Genomic DNA, 15,556 nt, shown 5'->3' with positions numbered 1-15,556 from the left:
GGATGGAGCGCCGTTTGACTTTTTCAACGCAGAATTGGCTGGAATTGAGATCGGATGCCATGTTGCGTTCGGAGAGCCCTTAATGTGCCTAAACAGTGGAAACCTCCAACAAGTGACCCCATTTTGGAAACTAGACCCATTAAGGAACTTATCTAGATGTGTGGTGAGCACTTTGAACCCCCAAGGGCTTCACAGAAGTTTATAACGTAGAGCCGTGAAAATAAGAAATCTATTTTTTTCCACAATGATTTTTTACAAGGGTAACAGGAGAAATCATACCCGCACAGTTGTTATGCGATTTGTCCTGAGTACGCCGATACCCCATATGTGGGGGGGAACCACTGTTTGGGCGCATGGGAGAGCTCGGAAGGGAAGGAGTGCCATTTTGGAATGCAGACTTTGATGGAATGGTCTGCGGACATCATGTTGCGCTTGCAAAGCCCCTGATGGGCCTAAAGAGTGGAAACCCCCCACAAGTGACCCCATTTTGGAAATTAGACCCCCTAATGAACTTATCTAGATGTGTGGTGAGCACTTTGAACCCCCAAGCGCTTCACAAAAGTTTATAAACGCAGAGCCGTGAAAATAAAAAGTCTTTTTTTATTTCCACAAAAGTGATTTTTTTTAGACCCCAATTTTTAGACCCCCAAAGTTGGCAAATAGTGGAAACCCCTCAATTCTTGCTCCAACCCTAACCCCAACACACCCCTAACCCTAATCCCAACCCTAACCCTAATCCCAACCCTAATCCCTAATCCTAATTCTAACCCTAATTCTAGTTCGCCCTAACCCTAATTCTAACCCTAGTCGTGTCCCGAGCCCTAACCCTAGCCCTAGCACAACCCTAACCCTAGCCCAACCCTAACCCTACCCCTACCCTAACCCTAGCCCTAACCCTACCCTAACCCTAATGGAAAACTGAAAAAAAAAAATATTTTCTTTATTTCATTATATTGGCCTATATAAGGGAGTGATAAACGGGGGGGTTATGTACTATTTTTTTTATTTTGATCACTATGATCGTTTATCATAGTGATCAAAATAATGAATGGAATCTGCCAGCCGGAGCCGGCAGATTCCCGGCGGGCGCACTGCGCATGCGCCTGCCATTTTCAAGATGGCGGCGCCCATCGGAGGATGCCGGCGGGACGTGGGACCACCGGGAGGGGACGGAGGGCCACGGAGAGGTACCGGGGCGGGATCGGGGAACCTATTTCTCTCTCCTCTGATGTGCGATCACATCAGAGGAGAGAGAAATTAAATGTAAAATCGCGGCTTTTTTTTTTTTTTTGCGGTCGCCGTTATAGGGTTAATAACGGCGATCGCAAAAGCGGGGGTCGGTAAAAACCGACCGATTCATGTTCTCTGGGGTCTCGGCTACCCCTGGCAGCCGAGACCCCGGAGAAAATCCGACACTGGGGGGCGCTATTCACTTAAATCACAGCGCCGTGAATTAACGGCGCTGTGGTTTTAGTACCCTTAATTACCGCCGTTAAAAGGCGTATCGGCGGTCGTTAAAGGGTTAAACCACACAAAAATAAATAAGCAAATAAATAACATTTCCCACATGTCTACTTTACATGAGCACAATTTTTGAAACACATTTTTTTAGTGAGGAAGTTAGAAGAAGGGTTCAAAGTTGATCAGCAATTTTTCAACAAAATTTCCAAAACCATGTTTTATTAAAGACCACCACTTTGAGGGGTGTGACAATTCTAAAAACTACACCCCTCAAAGTTCTCAAAACCACATTCAGGAAGTTTACTAACCCTTCAGGTGCTTCACAGGAATTAATGAAACGTGGAAGTAAAAAATTAATATTTTACTTTTTCCACAAAAATTTAGCCCCAAATTTTTTTACTTTCACAAGGATAACAGGAGAAAATTGACCCAAAAATGTGTTGTGCAATTTCTACTGAGTACGCCAATACCCCATATGTGGCATAAAACTACTGTTTGGCTACATGGCAGGGCTCAAGAGCAGACGCCATATAGCGTTTGGAGAGCCCCTGATGAACTTAAACTGTGGAAACCCCCCCACAAGTGACTCCATTTTGGAAACTACACCCCTTAAGGATTTTATCCAGGGGTATAGTGAGGGATTTTAACCCAAAGGTACTACACAGAATTTATTAACATTAAGTTGTCATATTGAGTGTGTATTCAATAGTGTTCAACGCGAGGGCTACCTGAGCTTGAATCTGGGTGCTCCGGTATGCACCAAGTATCGCAGGTGATTGAGCAATTCAGATGCAAACTCAGTTTTTTACTTTAGTAAAAACCCTAACCCCCAACACGTACCCAAACCCAAGCCCAACCCAAACCCTAGCCTAACCCTATCCTTAAGCCCAACCCTAACCTCAACTATAACCATAATGGCAAAGTATGAAATCAATAAAAATTCTAAAATAAATAAAATTTAATCTAACAAAATGACACAGGGGGATGACATACCAATTATTGGCTTTTGATCACTGTGATAGGCTCTATCAGAGTGAGCAAAATGAAGCAATAGGAAAAATCCCTGCTGTTGGTGGGTGCCTGCCAGCAGATGTTGCATTTATTTTCAGGAAGAGGGGGATGGAGCTGGATGGACCGGGGGGTGGCGGATGTACCAAAGGTGGCTGGTTCTGAGCTCATGGAACTGTTGGACATAGTCCAATTTCTAAGGGAAAGAGGTCTTTCATCTGGTACATTAAGTTTACTTAGTGGACTACTGCATTTACTATAGTCAATGTTGCGTATTTCTTAGTGTTCTGAATACTAAGAAATACAAGCAGATACTTATCCATCATGCAGTACCATTGGGGAAGCATCTGATTGGCTCCACATGTATTCTGCAGCAGCACAACGTTCCCAAATATACAGCTAATGCTATGAAGAACTCTATTCTGCATAAAGAAGATCAAGTAGTCCGAAAAGTGAGGATATGGCCCCAACAGAGCACCAAGCTCAAAATTGAGTATTGTCTCTGGGATCTCATGAAGAGAAAGAAGGATTTACGCAAACCTACATACACAAAAAATCTGTGGTTAGTTTTAGGAGATGTTTGGAATATTTGATAAAAATAATTCTACTTAAAGTATTCTTGCCTTGCAGCATTTTTCCACCTCTGACTAAAACATTTGCACAGTACTCTACATATTGATATCATTTTGTTGGTAAAAAATGCTTTAGGCTATGTGCCCACGTTGCATTTTTCATGCAGAATATTCCTGAGCGGAAACGCACACCCTCTTCCCGGGAAAACGCATACGTTTTATGACGCGCTTTTGTTAAGCGTTTTAGCATGCGTTTTCCTATGCGTTTTTGCAATACAATTGAATATATGTGGAAACGCGTGTGTTTCCGCAAAATTAATGAACATGCTGCGTTTTTTTCCGCTTAGCGTTTCCGCAGCGGAAAAAAACGCACCATTAGCACAACGTGTGCGGATTCCATTATGATTACATTGGATGCTTTTCTTAAGCATTTCTGCAGCAGAAACGCTTGTCTAAAAGCGCTGCGGAAACGCTTAAAAAGCGCAACGTGGGCACACAGCCTTAACGTGTTATTTGTACTGCCAGGTAAACATCAGGGAGAAAAAAAAAATGGCTGTTTTCTTTCACGTTTCCTTCCAAAAAATGCAATAGAAACTTATTAAAATATCACACACCATATCTACCAAAATTCTACTGATGAAAACTGCCAACTTGTCTTGATAAAATAAGTCCCGAAACAGCTTCATCTACAGAAAAGGAAAATGAAAAGTGATGGCTCCCAGAATTTAGTAACAATTTTTTTTAGTTTGTATTTTTTATCTAAACGTAGTAAAACATAACTAAAACGATGTAAATTATTAATCCCCTTATCATAGTGACCAAAAGTATAACGTAAGTCACTGATACCTCACAACTTGCATCGTAAAAAAATATGTACCCTAATTGGGGAAAAAAATAATGAATTAGCACTTTTTACCATAAGCTACTCATCAAGTTCTGAAAAATACTTGGGGATTAAAATGCTCACTGTGCCCTTTCATAAATGACTTCAGTGGTATAGTTTACAAAACGGGGTCACATCTTGTGGGTTTTTCTTATTTTTTTTAGCCTTAGAAATTCATCCTTGTGATAGCAAGAGTTGTGTATGATCACATATAATTTTTATATATTGATGTACTTGAGACACTTTTCCTTTTTTTTTTTTTTCAAATTATATTACGTCCTGAAAAAAAAAAACACTTTGAGCTAAATTTACATATCATTGTACCACGTTTCTATTTTGAATTTTCACAGCCCAATGATACAGGAATCTGTGAAATGTGGGGTAAAAATGGTCATTCTACCTCTGGATGAATTCTTGGAGGGGAGTACAATAGTTTTCAAAATGGGGTCAGTTCTCAGGGTTTTCTACTGTATTAATACTTCATGGGCAAATGTGATATGGTAAGCAAAAATCATTACAGGAAAATTTGTACTCCAAAAAACAAATCTTTGACGTGTGCCCAAATAGTATGAAAACATAAGAATAACTAAATGCAGGGTACTTTTTCTCTTATTCCATTTTGTGAAAATAGAAAAATAAAAACTATTTTTTTTTTTTTAATTAAAGAATGCAATTTTTCAATTTAACAGCGCAGTGCTGTAAAAATCCTTGAAACATCTGAGGGATCTAAAAATGACCAATACACTCCAGGATAAGTTCATATGAAAAATATGGAATTTTTAGTAATTAGGTTTTTTTTTTTTTTTGTTTTTGACACCATAAATGGTTAATCCCTTTAAAAAAACCTCTTGCTGCTTAGTCACATGTAAAAATTAGCAAGCTGAGCCTGACAACCTTCCCGGTTCAGCTGATGTAGGTGGCATGAGCCACTGAGCTTGGTGTCTGTCCCAGCCGCTGCGCTGGTCTCTGTAGAGCTCTGCAGTCAAAGTGCTGGACTTGGGGAGGGAAGTGTAGTTTCTTTTTTTTTTAACATATCACTGAGCCACTGGGCAAAAAATGACTTAGCCCCTTCATGACCTTGCGATTTTCTGATTTTGCGTTTTCGTTTTTTGATCCCCTTCTTCCCAGAGCCCTAACTTTTTTTTTGTTTTTCTGTCAGTATGGCTATGTGAGGGCTTGTTTTTTGTGGGACAAGTTGTACTTTTTAACAACGCCATTGAATTTACTATATTGTGTACTATAAAACTGGGAAAAAAAACTAAATTGTGGTGAAATTGCATATAAAGTGCAATTCCACATCTTTTTTTTTTGACGTTGTTCACTAAATGCTAAAACTGACCTACCAGTTTGATTCTCCAGGTCATTACGAGTTTTCATATGCCAAATATGTTAAGGTTCTTTATTTAAGTTGTAAAAAATAAATCCAAAGTTTGTAAAGAAAAAAAATGTTGCCATTTTCTCAGACCTGTAGCGTGTCCATTTTTCAGGATCTGGGGCTGTGTGAGGGCTTATTTTTTGCGTGCTCATGTTTGTATCTACCACAAAATGATAGTAATGAAATATTTTGATCGCCTGTTATTGCATTTAATGGCAATGTTTCCGGCTCCCAAAAAACGTAATTTTTGGAATTTTCTTCTCATTGCGTTTTTGACCGATCGAATTAATATGCCATGCCAAGCCATCAACCATGTCAACCAATCTTCTGCAGACCCCCGACTGCCATGCCACCCCAACCCCGCGTTAATTTGATCGGCACCGATGGATGGGGTTAGTGACGTGTATCCAGTTTGCATGAGTTAAATGCCGCTGTCAGAAGTTGATAGTGGCATTTAACATGTTATCAGCCATGGGTGGTTCGCGATTCCACCTGCGGCTACTTGTATTAGATGCACATGACAGATGATCAAATCAGCTGCCATGTGCCAAGAAAGATGCGGGCTAAGCGCCCGTGCCCATATCAAAATGAGGTACACGACCTATGAAGTACCTATACGTCATAGGTCGTGAAGGGGTTAGAGGGGAGAGCCTCCTGAAAGGGAATACTTGGGAAAATAAAACACAATAGGCTATTTCATATCTAAGGTTTGTGTTTCAGTCAACTTTCCCTGAATCATCTCTCGTCAGCAGCACGATACAGATTACAGCGTACAAGCGGTTACTTCATTTTGAAGTGACTGACAGCTGCAACAACCTTGTAATTAATTTACCTCTTATCTCGTCTGTATAAATAGGAATATGAAGAATAGACCCATTTGTTGACACCTGAAAAAATAAAAAGGCAAAGCTTCAAGACAGACTGCCTCCAGATATAATAGAGATATTAATTTTTCATAGACTGCAATAAATGAGTTTTACTGCAATTTGGCTGTACTGTGGAAGGCTTTGTGTATATTAATGCGATTAATCACTAGACCTTTTTTCTCTACTCACTAGATCTGCCCTGTTCGCTCCCTTAGTCAAAATATCTTTCTCCTGGCAATATAAACTAAAGCCACCATCACCCTTAAATGATCTATTACCGCAGTCCATCAACCTGTTTCTGAGCTCCCAACTTCTGCATATGCCAGAGATTACCTTATGTATTTATGTATATGAGGTAATATTAGTATATATTACTGTTTATTAGTGATGAGCGAGTATACCCGTTGCTCGGGTTTTCCCGAGCATGCTCGAGAGTCCTCGGATATTTTGGCGTGCTCGGAGATTTACCGTAGTTTGTGTTGCTGCAGCTGTATGATTTTCAGCTTCTGGACAGGCTGAATACATGTGGGGATTGCCTGTTTGTTAGGAAATCCTCACATGTATTCAGGCTCTCCAGCAGCCGCAAATCATGCAGCTACGGTGACAGAAACTAAATTTCCGAGCACGCCTAAATACTTGGACACCCAAGCATGCTCGGGAAAACCCGAGCAACAAGTATACTCGCTCATCACCACTGTTTATCATCTTATATCCTGTCCGAAGGGCATTTTTTTATCCTTTCTAGGTGCATCATCAATCCCTGCAGCCTCCGTTCTCCTGGCTTGATTGATGTGTACTACATTATTCACAAATCTTGAACCTGTGCAGTTAGTGTCGACCTGCGCAGATGCTGTATGCTTTGCCCTACTGAATGCAGAGCAAAATCCTGTGATACTCATGTTCTGTCACCGACTTCTCTACCAGGTTCATAGGCGCCAGCGCACTCTAAGGCCAGGATCACACATGTGAGGAATACGGCCGAGTCTCGCATGTTAATATCCGGCACTACCGCTGGCACTCGGGAGCGGAGTGTGTGGACACATAGCAATACATGGAGCCACACGCTCCGCTCCCGAGTGCCGGCGGCATTGCCGGGTATTAACATGCGAGACTGGGCCGTATTCCCCGCATGTGTGATCCCGGCCTAAGGCTTTACTCTGCCCTTAGAGTATAGAGCACCTGCGCATCAACTACGCAGTTACAAGATTTGCAGTGGACACAACATGCACATCAATCAAGCCAGGAAGATGAAAGCTGTCAAGATTGAAGAGATGCCAAGAAAGAAAAAAAAAAAGCACCCATCTAGCTGAACTATGTCATAGTCCAGAAGTATAACAGGTATTTTTTTTAGCATATGCAGGGGGGAGTTGGGGGCTTAGATGCAGGCTGATGGGCAGCAGTAATAGAGAAATTAAGAGCAGTACAGGAGGGACTATCCTAGTCTGTTTAGAAGCAAGAGATGCAGCAGCCATTTTATGGTGAATCTGGTGAACGCTGTAAAACACAGAATGAACTTTAAGACTGCATTCACATGTTACTGCCGCGGTGCGTTTTTATTTCCATAAAAACATAATTTGGCTCAAACTTCAAATATTGCATACTGTATATGAATATGAAGACAGCCTGCAGTGAGTGTTTGAAAGCGTATCAGTGAAGAAGGTTTCTGTGTCGAAAAAAAGAAACTGGTGTCGTGCATGTGTCGGTACAATTGGAGGCACATTTGTCTTGAAAAAAAAACAAGTTTCCTGGAAAGAATTGGGCTAATGTGGCAAAATTGTACTTTTTAAAAATGTACTTTTCAAAAATGTACTTTTTAAGGCGTTGTATAATTTTGCAACTTTTTTTATTTTGGAATTCCCCATTAATTTTAAGGTAAAAATGAAGCAACCTTTCTATAGGTTCTCATGCCTAAAAAAACAAACAAAAAACTTTCATTTTTACAGCTCCTATGCAGACTTTGCATATGGATAGCCATCTTCACAAACAAACTATGTATGTGTAGTGTAATCCTGCAATCTTATGGGTTTTTGTTACATTTTCACCTATTTTGTGCTAACCTACACTAGTTATTTTAGACAGAAGAGGACAGGTTGTGGAACCTGATTATGCAGTCCTGTTCTTCTCTACTAAATTTGTTTTTGTGAAAACTCATAGTCTAAATAGAAACAAAACTATAGAAATTTTTTTTACATCCTATTGCAAGGTTGCATCATTTTTCATGTATTGGGATAATATGAATTGTTTGTGGAGGAGGGCATAGTTTTTAAACACCTGTATTGGATATAAACATGGGTGACCATGTAGTCTGTTAATAAAATCTAAATACTGCGTTTTGCAGATTGAAAAACATACCAGATTACAAGAAGCATCCCAGATTTTCGGGTGGGAAATGGGGAAAAATAGCTTTGTTTTTTTTTTTTAAATAAAATCATGGTGCGCCTTATAATCCGTTTTTAATGGTAGCTTAGCTGGGGGGAGGCGGCGGTGGAGTGGGGTCACAGGAGCCAGAAATGCTGCTTCAGGAGGATGGCAGCAGGAGGAGTGGGGCGATGCTGCGGGCCCTGTCCTCTTTGAAGATGTTTGCGCCGATGAGCATACATACCCCTGCAAGTAGGCTTTGAGAAAATGACCAGAGCCCGTGCATGCACATATTGAGATTTCCACGTTGCTGCCAACCTCCTGAATTGGTGACCCTGGCTCCTGTGACCTTGCTCCACCTCCGCCACCACGCCAGGTAGGATACATTCAGATTGTAAGACACACTTTGTCCTCACAAATTTTGGGGGAAAAAATGTCTTATAATTCGAAAAATACATTATGTTTGAAGAATAAAAGTTTTTTGTTTTTTATTTTCTTTGCTACTTTACCTTGTTTGTTAATTATCATTTTACTGAAATTATGAAATTGAAGACCTTCTTCAAATGTCTAATTATTCACTTGATAAACTGTACTCCTACTTTTCTTGTGTGCCGATAGGGTTCCTCTCTGTACAAAGCTCAGTAAGGTAAAACTCTGCACTCTTCTGCAAAGTAGAAATAATTGATGCTTTTTGTTCTTATGCAATGCAAAGTATGAACATACGTGATGTTTCAGTTCACAGTTTCGATCTTTAGACTACCAAAAATGGTTGTAAAAACTCTGAGAACAAGCCGTAAAGAATATGGCTAGAGAATGTAGAGTAACATCCTTTTGACATAATTCTGGCAGATGAATTGTGTTGCTGACTATTATCTTTTTAACTTATTTTATTCTTTTTTCTTCCTACTAGGGCTGGGAACAATGGGCAGAGGAATAGCCACATCATTAGCTAGAGCAAATATTCCGGTGATTGCAATAGAACAGGACTCAAGGCAATTGGAGTTTGGTAAAAAGGCAGTAACTGGTCTCCTGGAACGTGAAGCTGAGAAGTTAATAAAGCAAGGGCTAACGCCAGATACGTCATTGGCCTCTGTGCGTTTTACACTTGATTTTGCAGAACTTTGTGATGTAGATTTTGTTATCGAGGCAGTTTTTGAAAATATGGAGCTAAAAAAGGAAATATTTCGTAAGTTGGCATCTGTTTGTAAGCCAAATGCCTTTCTTTGCACCAACACATCAGGTCTTGATATTGATGAAATTGCATCCGTCACAAATCACCCTCACCTAGTCATTGGCACTCATTTTTTCTCCCCTGCAAACATCATGAGACTTCTTGAAGTAGTAAGAGGTCACAACACTTCTCTAATGACCATTGCTACAGCTATGAACCTAGGCAAAACATTAGGAAAAGTGGCTGTACTTGTTGGAAACTGTCCATTGTTTGTCGGAAATCGACTTTTAGGCCCCTATCTTGAACAAGCAAATTATCTCCTGGAGGAAGGATGCAATCCAGAAGACATAGACAAAGCGCTTGAAGATTTTGGCTTTGCAATGGGCCCTTTTCGTATGATGGACCTGGCTGGCTTGGATGTGGGATGGAGGTCAAGAATGGAAAAAGGTTTAACTGGTAATAAAGTTTCTGAGGGAACTCAAGCAAGACAACGACAAGGTAATAGGTACAGCCCACTGGCTGACATGCTTTGTGAAATGGGAAGATTTGGGCAAAAAACTGGTAAAGGCTGGTACCAATATGAGAAACCTGGTGGCAGATTTGCCCATCCTGATCCTTGGGTGAAAGATTTCCTCCAAAAATATAGAGACACTCACCAAATTAAGCTGCGTCCATCAAGCCCAGAAATGATTCTTGAACGTTGCCTGTATGCTCTCATTAATGAAGGATTCCGTGTGCTAGAAGATGGCATCGCCTCCGGTCCAGAAGATATTGATGTTATCTACAACAATGGTTATGGCTGGCCTAAGCACAGGGGTGGCCCAATGTTTTATGCTTCTACTGTCAGCTTAGCTAAAGTGCTTGATGTACTGGATCGATACCACAAAGAGAATCCAGATGTCCCAAGTATGAAGCCTGCATTTTTATTGAAGAAATTGGCTTCTGTGGGAGGACCTCCAATAAAAGAGTGGAGAACACAGGTTGGAAAGATTGTTCATAAACTTTAGAATTTTCTCACTACACAGGGCACACTTGCAGTTCTCTCACACATTGTAAGGAACCAAGGCATAAAAACAATAACTAAAAATATCTGTAACTCATAAGCCATAATATAGTCTCAAAATTATGGTGTAAGAGAAATTGGCTAGAGCAGAGCATTTTTGTACATGTTCTGCAAGATTTCAGGTATGATTCTCCAAATTATAATGAAATTCTCAAGCATTCCAAATGACTGATCACATTGTATTCTAATCACATTCCTGACATTCGACTTGATAAACTTTAGTTTGTAAAAACGATTATGAATGGCTGAGAAATACAGTTTTGATTCAGTGCAAGATGTACTTTTTTAAAAAAGTCTGTTGTAATTGATTTGTCTATTTACCATGCATAAATTTATGGGTTAATGAGGAGACACTTTAGGATGTTACATTGGTATTTCATGTCAATAAAGACTATTCATTGTCTAATGAAAGTGATATACTTGGTATCAATGTCTTACAGTTTACAATATCTCTCCTAATATTGGGCTATATTCACATTTATGTTGAAACACCTCATCTCATATCTGGATAAAATACTAAACAAAATAGCACAGAAGGTTGCATTATTTTGCTCAGTAAAGTGTTGGCAGCCATTGCAGAAACCCAATGGATGCCATTTATAGTGTATTCCTGTGGACTCTCTAGAAATGTAGAGAAATTCTTCATTCCATTATGTTATGTTGAAGCATAACATAAAATAAAATACTAGCACGTGCACTGAGCAGTACGATATCTCGTCAACTCTATAATCTCTGGCAAAAAGTGCAAATGCCCAATTGCAGACAAAATGTAATTGAAATTAAAAAAGTTGCTGGCTCTCAGATAAACGTGTCAATTTTTGCTGCAGTTGTTTACATCAAAATTGTCACAGTTCATTATGGGATACGTGGCAGCTTTGGTTCTGCTGTAGTTTAAATGTTGTTTTTTTCCTTTTGGACCAACAAGGGTTAATGTCAGTATCTTACTGGCAGCTGCTTTTAGGCTGGTCAGCCGATATTGCTTGGTAACCACTCCCACCATCCTTGAAATGGTCACATGACCCATCGGCTGACTGTCAGTAATAGTTATTCTTTGCAGACCAGCCTGGAGTGAGGAGCTATCTTGTATTGGTGGTGTTTCTGCTGCTGTGGGAGTTTGGATTCCTGGTGCCATTTTCTATGCTTCTGTGGAGCTTAGCAGCAGAGCCGGAGTATTAATTCCCTTATCTTTGTGTGTCCTGTGTTTGTCACTTCCCCTGAGTGTTACCATCTGCAGTGGTGAGGCTATTGTCCTTGCCAGCCAGTGCACTAGCCAGCGTATATTGCGGACAATCAGGAATGAGGCACGTGACAGTGGTGGGGGGAAGGACCCGCATGGAGCATTTAGGGGAGCTTAGGGACAGTCACAGGTTGGTGTCAGGAGGTGTACCATCCCTTGCTCCCTACTGTTAGGGCCTTCCTCTCCCTTTTCCATCCCGTCGTAACTGTATGCTGTGTCATCCTCCAGATTTACCCATGTCAGAGTCAAGACAAAAAATATTGGCATGGAAAAGCCTTATTCAGACAAACATTTTGTTAATAGGCCTAATTGTCCATATCTTCAACACATGTATTCTGTATTTCTATTTAACCAAACATACAGCTGCATATCGATCAATACTAATGTAGACTTTCAAAGTTTGTGTTTTTATAGACCAATAACCCTCCTGAATAAGGTTTTGAACTTAAAAATGTTAATCGTCTTATCTACAGACTAGTGCTGTTATTGAATGAGCTATGAATGATTTGAAGGGCCATAAATGTTTTTTAAACATTGTGACATGTTCTTCAAAGCCATGAAAGGATAAAGGGTCCCCTTTTACTCTTGAATGGGTTCTCCATGAATGAGATAAAATGGCTTTCCTGAGATCATTTAAACTACAGCCCGAACCAGTTATGTTTCAGGATGTTCTGCAGACTGAACACAGCCAGTTCCTGAGACCTGTGTCTCAAGTGACAAGAGCTGTATCACACATACCTCAGTCAGCGGCCGGGAGCATGTATGTCATCTGTGAAAAAATGGCTGTTCCTCGCTGAGCACAACGGGGGAGGGTTTATGTCCAGCATCATAGTCCTGAATGTTATTTTTTTCCCAGTTGGGCACAGTCAGTCTTCATGCATTGATTTAAAGCTAATGGAGGAGAAGGATGAAGATGGAGGTATCTTCACGGAGTTCAATAAAGGTTAAAATATAATTCTTCATATATCACAGCCGTGCTCCAGGCCGCTGACAATATATGTGTGATACATCTCCTGCCAGCTGAGGCACAGGTCCGTACCAACACATGACAAGTTTGGGATGGTTTTTGAATTTATATGAGGGACTCCTTTTATTTCATTCATTGAGAAATTTTTTTAAAGCATAATGTGCTGGGTAAACAAAAAACCTGTGAAAGCAAAGAAGTGCAACATTTGTCATGAAACTCAATTGTGCAAATGTTTTTTTTAAGCACAAAATGCATGTGTTTAAGTGGGGGGAGGGAAGTCTTCAAAGGAGGACAACCCTTTTTTATATCTTGTCAGTTCTCTTTGTTAGTTACTTTGATTTAGCATTATGATTATACACAAGGAATTAACCATACCTTTTAATTTGTGTGTGAGTTGATCTTCAGAGGGTCCATGAACAGAAAAATATGGCACACAGTGGGCATTGCCTCCTTTTTTAATTTATTGCTACATAGCCATGTCTTCTTTATACATGACCACACTTCTTTGCCCCTCAGTACTGTAGAGTATATTGCACATCAAGGAATGTTAAACTTAATGGAACAGTAATTTATGGACTTAAGTGCATCCCCTGAGGAAGAAGTATTATCTACTTCGAAACGCGTTGGGAAATAAATGGTTAATACTTTTACTCAATCTGGATTCGGTATTTGTTCAGCAGCGCACTTAAGTCCATGAATGTTCCATTAAGTTTAATGTTACGGAGGTCACGGAGTGAACCTTTGGACGTGCAGGAAGCTGAGAACTGAATTTATGTGTTTGAATCTCTCCTGGAAAAGGTGAGTGTATTCCCTTATTTCTTTCAAATAACTACTCGGATAAGACCCTATTGCGCCTTTTTTTCCTATAGTTTTTATATACATCAAGGAATGTGACAGTCCCCCTGACTAGTAAATGCCATTGTTGAAGACTCACAAGTTGTTATATGATTCGATTACGAAAAGATGGTGACACATAGAATGAAAGACAAGCCTGTAAAAAAAGTAATTTCCCACTTCCAATAGACCAGCCCAATATAACATCTGTTAGGAACGGCGGAATGCACTAAATAAATTAAATAATAAAGTGCGTTTGCACTTGAGGTTCACCGTGAAGAAGGTAATATCACTGCTGCTGAGTAATGGCAGACGCGCTATATGGCGGTATAACACGCACGGGTTAAACGCCACCTGATGTGCGCTGAGCGGACTCTGTTAGCTCACAGAGGCACTGTAACAAACATAACCATAAACACCAAGCCTGTTAGCCTCACAGGTCTCAGCTAAATTGCATGCACGGTATACGGTTACAAGACATGAACCCAAGGCTGAGGTTGGTGGCCGTCTAGACCTACCGTGCGTGCAGCATCGCTAACGCGGACGCCGGTAAGTGCTCCTGACTGTAGCACAGCGGTATCCACAGCCACTATACGACAGTGCCGTGAGACGTGACACAATCGGACGCTAGTGTAGAGTTGCGGTGTGCACAGTGACCTATGGCTTGCCACTGACTGGCGCTGACTATCTCTCTAGCTCCCTATACACATGCGTAATATCACAGAGGTGAATCATAATAAATCAGTCACCAGAATCATACATCCATCACCATTCACACATCTAGCAAGTACAGTAAAGCCTATACTAGCGCATGGCCGAGCGGCCATGCGGCCCTTTTATAGCCGTGCGCTTCCAGGACCTTGCAGATCTCTGAGATGGCCCAATCAGGACCTGAGCATGTGACTCCCGATCTCCAATGGGAGATCGTCTCGTGAGCATGCCCAGTAGCGTGACGAGAGGACTTAGCCACTGGGGTGGCTTGCTGCGGGGCAACCTGCGCTGCTATTGCTGACCCAGAGGTGGCAGCAACAACCAGTCCCACAGAGCTGGTCTGAGCAGAGCGCCTGGGACGCCGAGATTGCTGTGCAGGTTCCTGAGTGGCCTGAGAAGAATGGGAGACCGCTGTATGCAAGGCTCTGGATTCCTGCTGTGCAGCTACAGGAACCCGACACCTAACATTACCCCCCTAGGGCCCCCTCCCCTCTGAGCCTCGCTACGCTCAAATGCCGCGATCAGGAGTGGGGCGTGGATGTTCTCCACTGGTTCCCAGGTCCGAGCCTCTGGACCATCACCCAGTCCACCAAATAAAGTTTTTTGCCACGCACAATCCTGCATCCCACAATGGCGTTAACCTCAAACTCATCCGAAGACAAGTCTGATGAGCTGGCAGATGACTTGGAGAACCGGGCCATGTGAACAGGTTTGAGAAGGGACACGTGGAAGACGTCAGAGATGGCCAAATGTGGTGGAAGAGCCAGGCGGTAGACCACTGAGCTGATTCGCTCGAGAACCTTAAAAGGTCCGATGTATCGCGGCACGAACTTGGTAGACTCGGCCCGCAGCTTGATATTTCAAGCAGAGAGCCACACCAAGTCACCGGGGGAAAAGGTTGGAGCGGGATGCCGATGTGTGTCGGCGGACGCCCTCATTCTTTCTTTAGAGGCTCGAATGGCATCCTGGGTGCGATTCCAAATGTCGTGAGCCTCCACTGCCCAGTCTGTCACCCTGGAATCAGTGGAGGACGCTGGCATCGGGACAGGG

At 41.5% G+C, this 15,556-nt stretch overlaps 1 protein-coding gene across 1 annotated transcript in view; it reads left to right on the top strand.

The window, feature by feature from the left end:
- Window positions 1–11,168, top strand: part of EHHADH (enoyl-CoA hydratase and 3-hydroxyacyl CoA dehydrogenase) — a 106,497-nt gene extending 95,329 nt beyond the window's left edge. The window contains exon 7 of the mRNA XM_073551546.1: window positions 9,434–11,168. Within this exon, the coding sequence (XP_073407647.1) occupies window positions 9,434–10,701 (1,268 nt within the window). The 3' untranslated portion in view covers window positions 10,702–11,168. The remainder of the gene's footprint in view (window positions 1–9,433) is intronic.
- Window positions 11,169–15,556: the final 4,388 nt, after the last annotated feature.

Source organism: Dendrobates tinctorius, unplaced genomic scaffold (genome assembly GCF_039654945.1).
Source record: "Dendrobates tinctorius isolate UK_male_01 unplaced genomic scaffold, ASM3965494v1 ptg000177l, whole genome shotgun sequence".
NCBI classification, from domain to species: Eukaryota; Metazoa; Chordata; class Amphibia; order Anura; family Dendrobatidae; genus Dendrobates; species Dendrobates tinctorius.
Note: the sequence above shows the minus strand (reverse complement) of the source record. Positions and strands in the feature narration are given on the sequence as shown.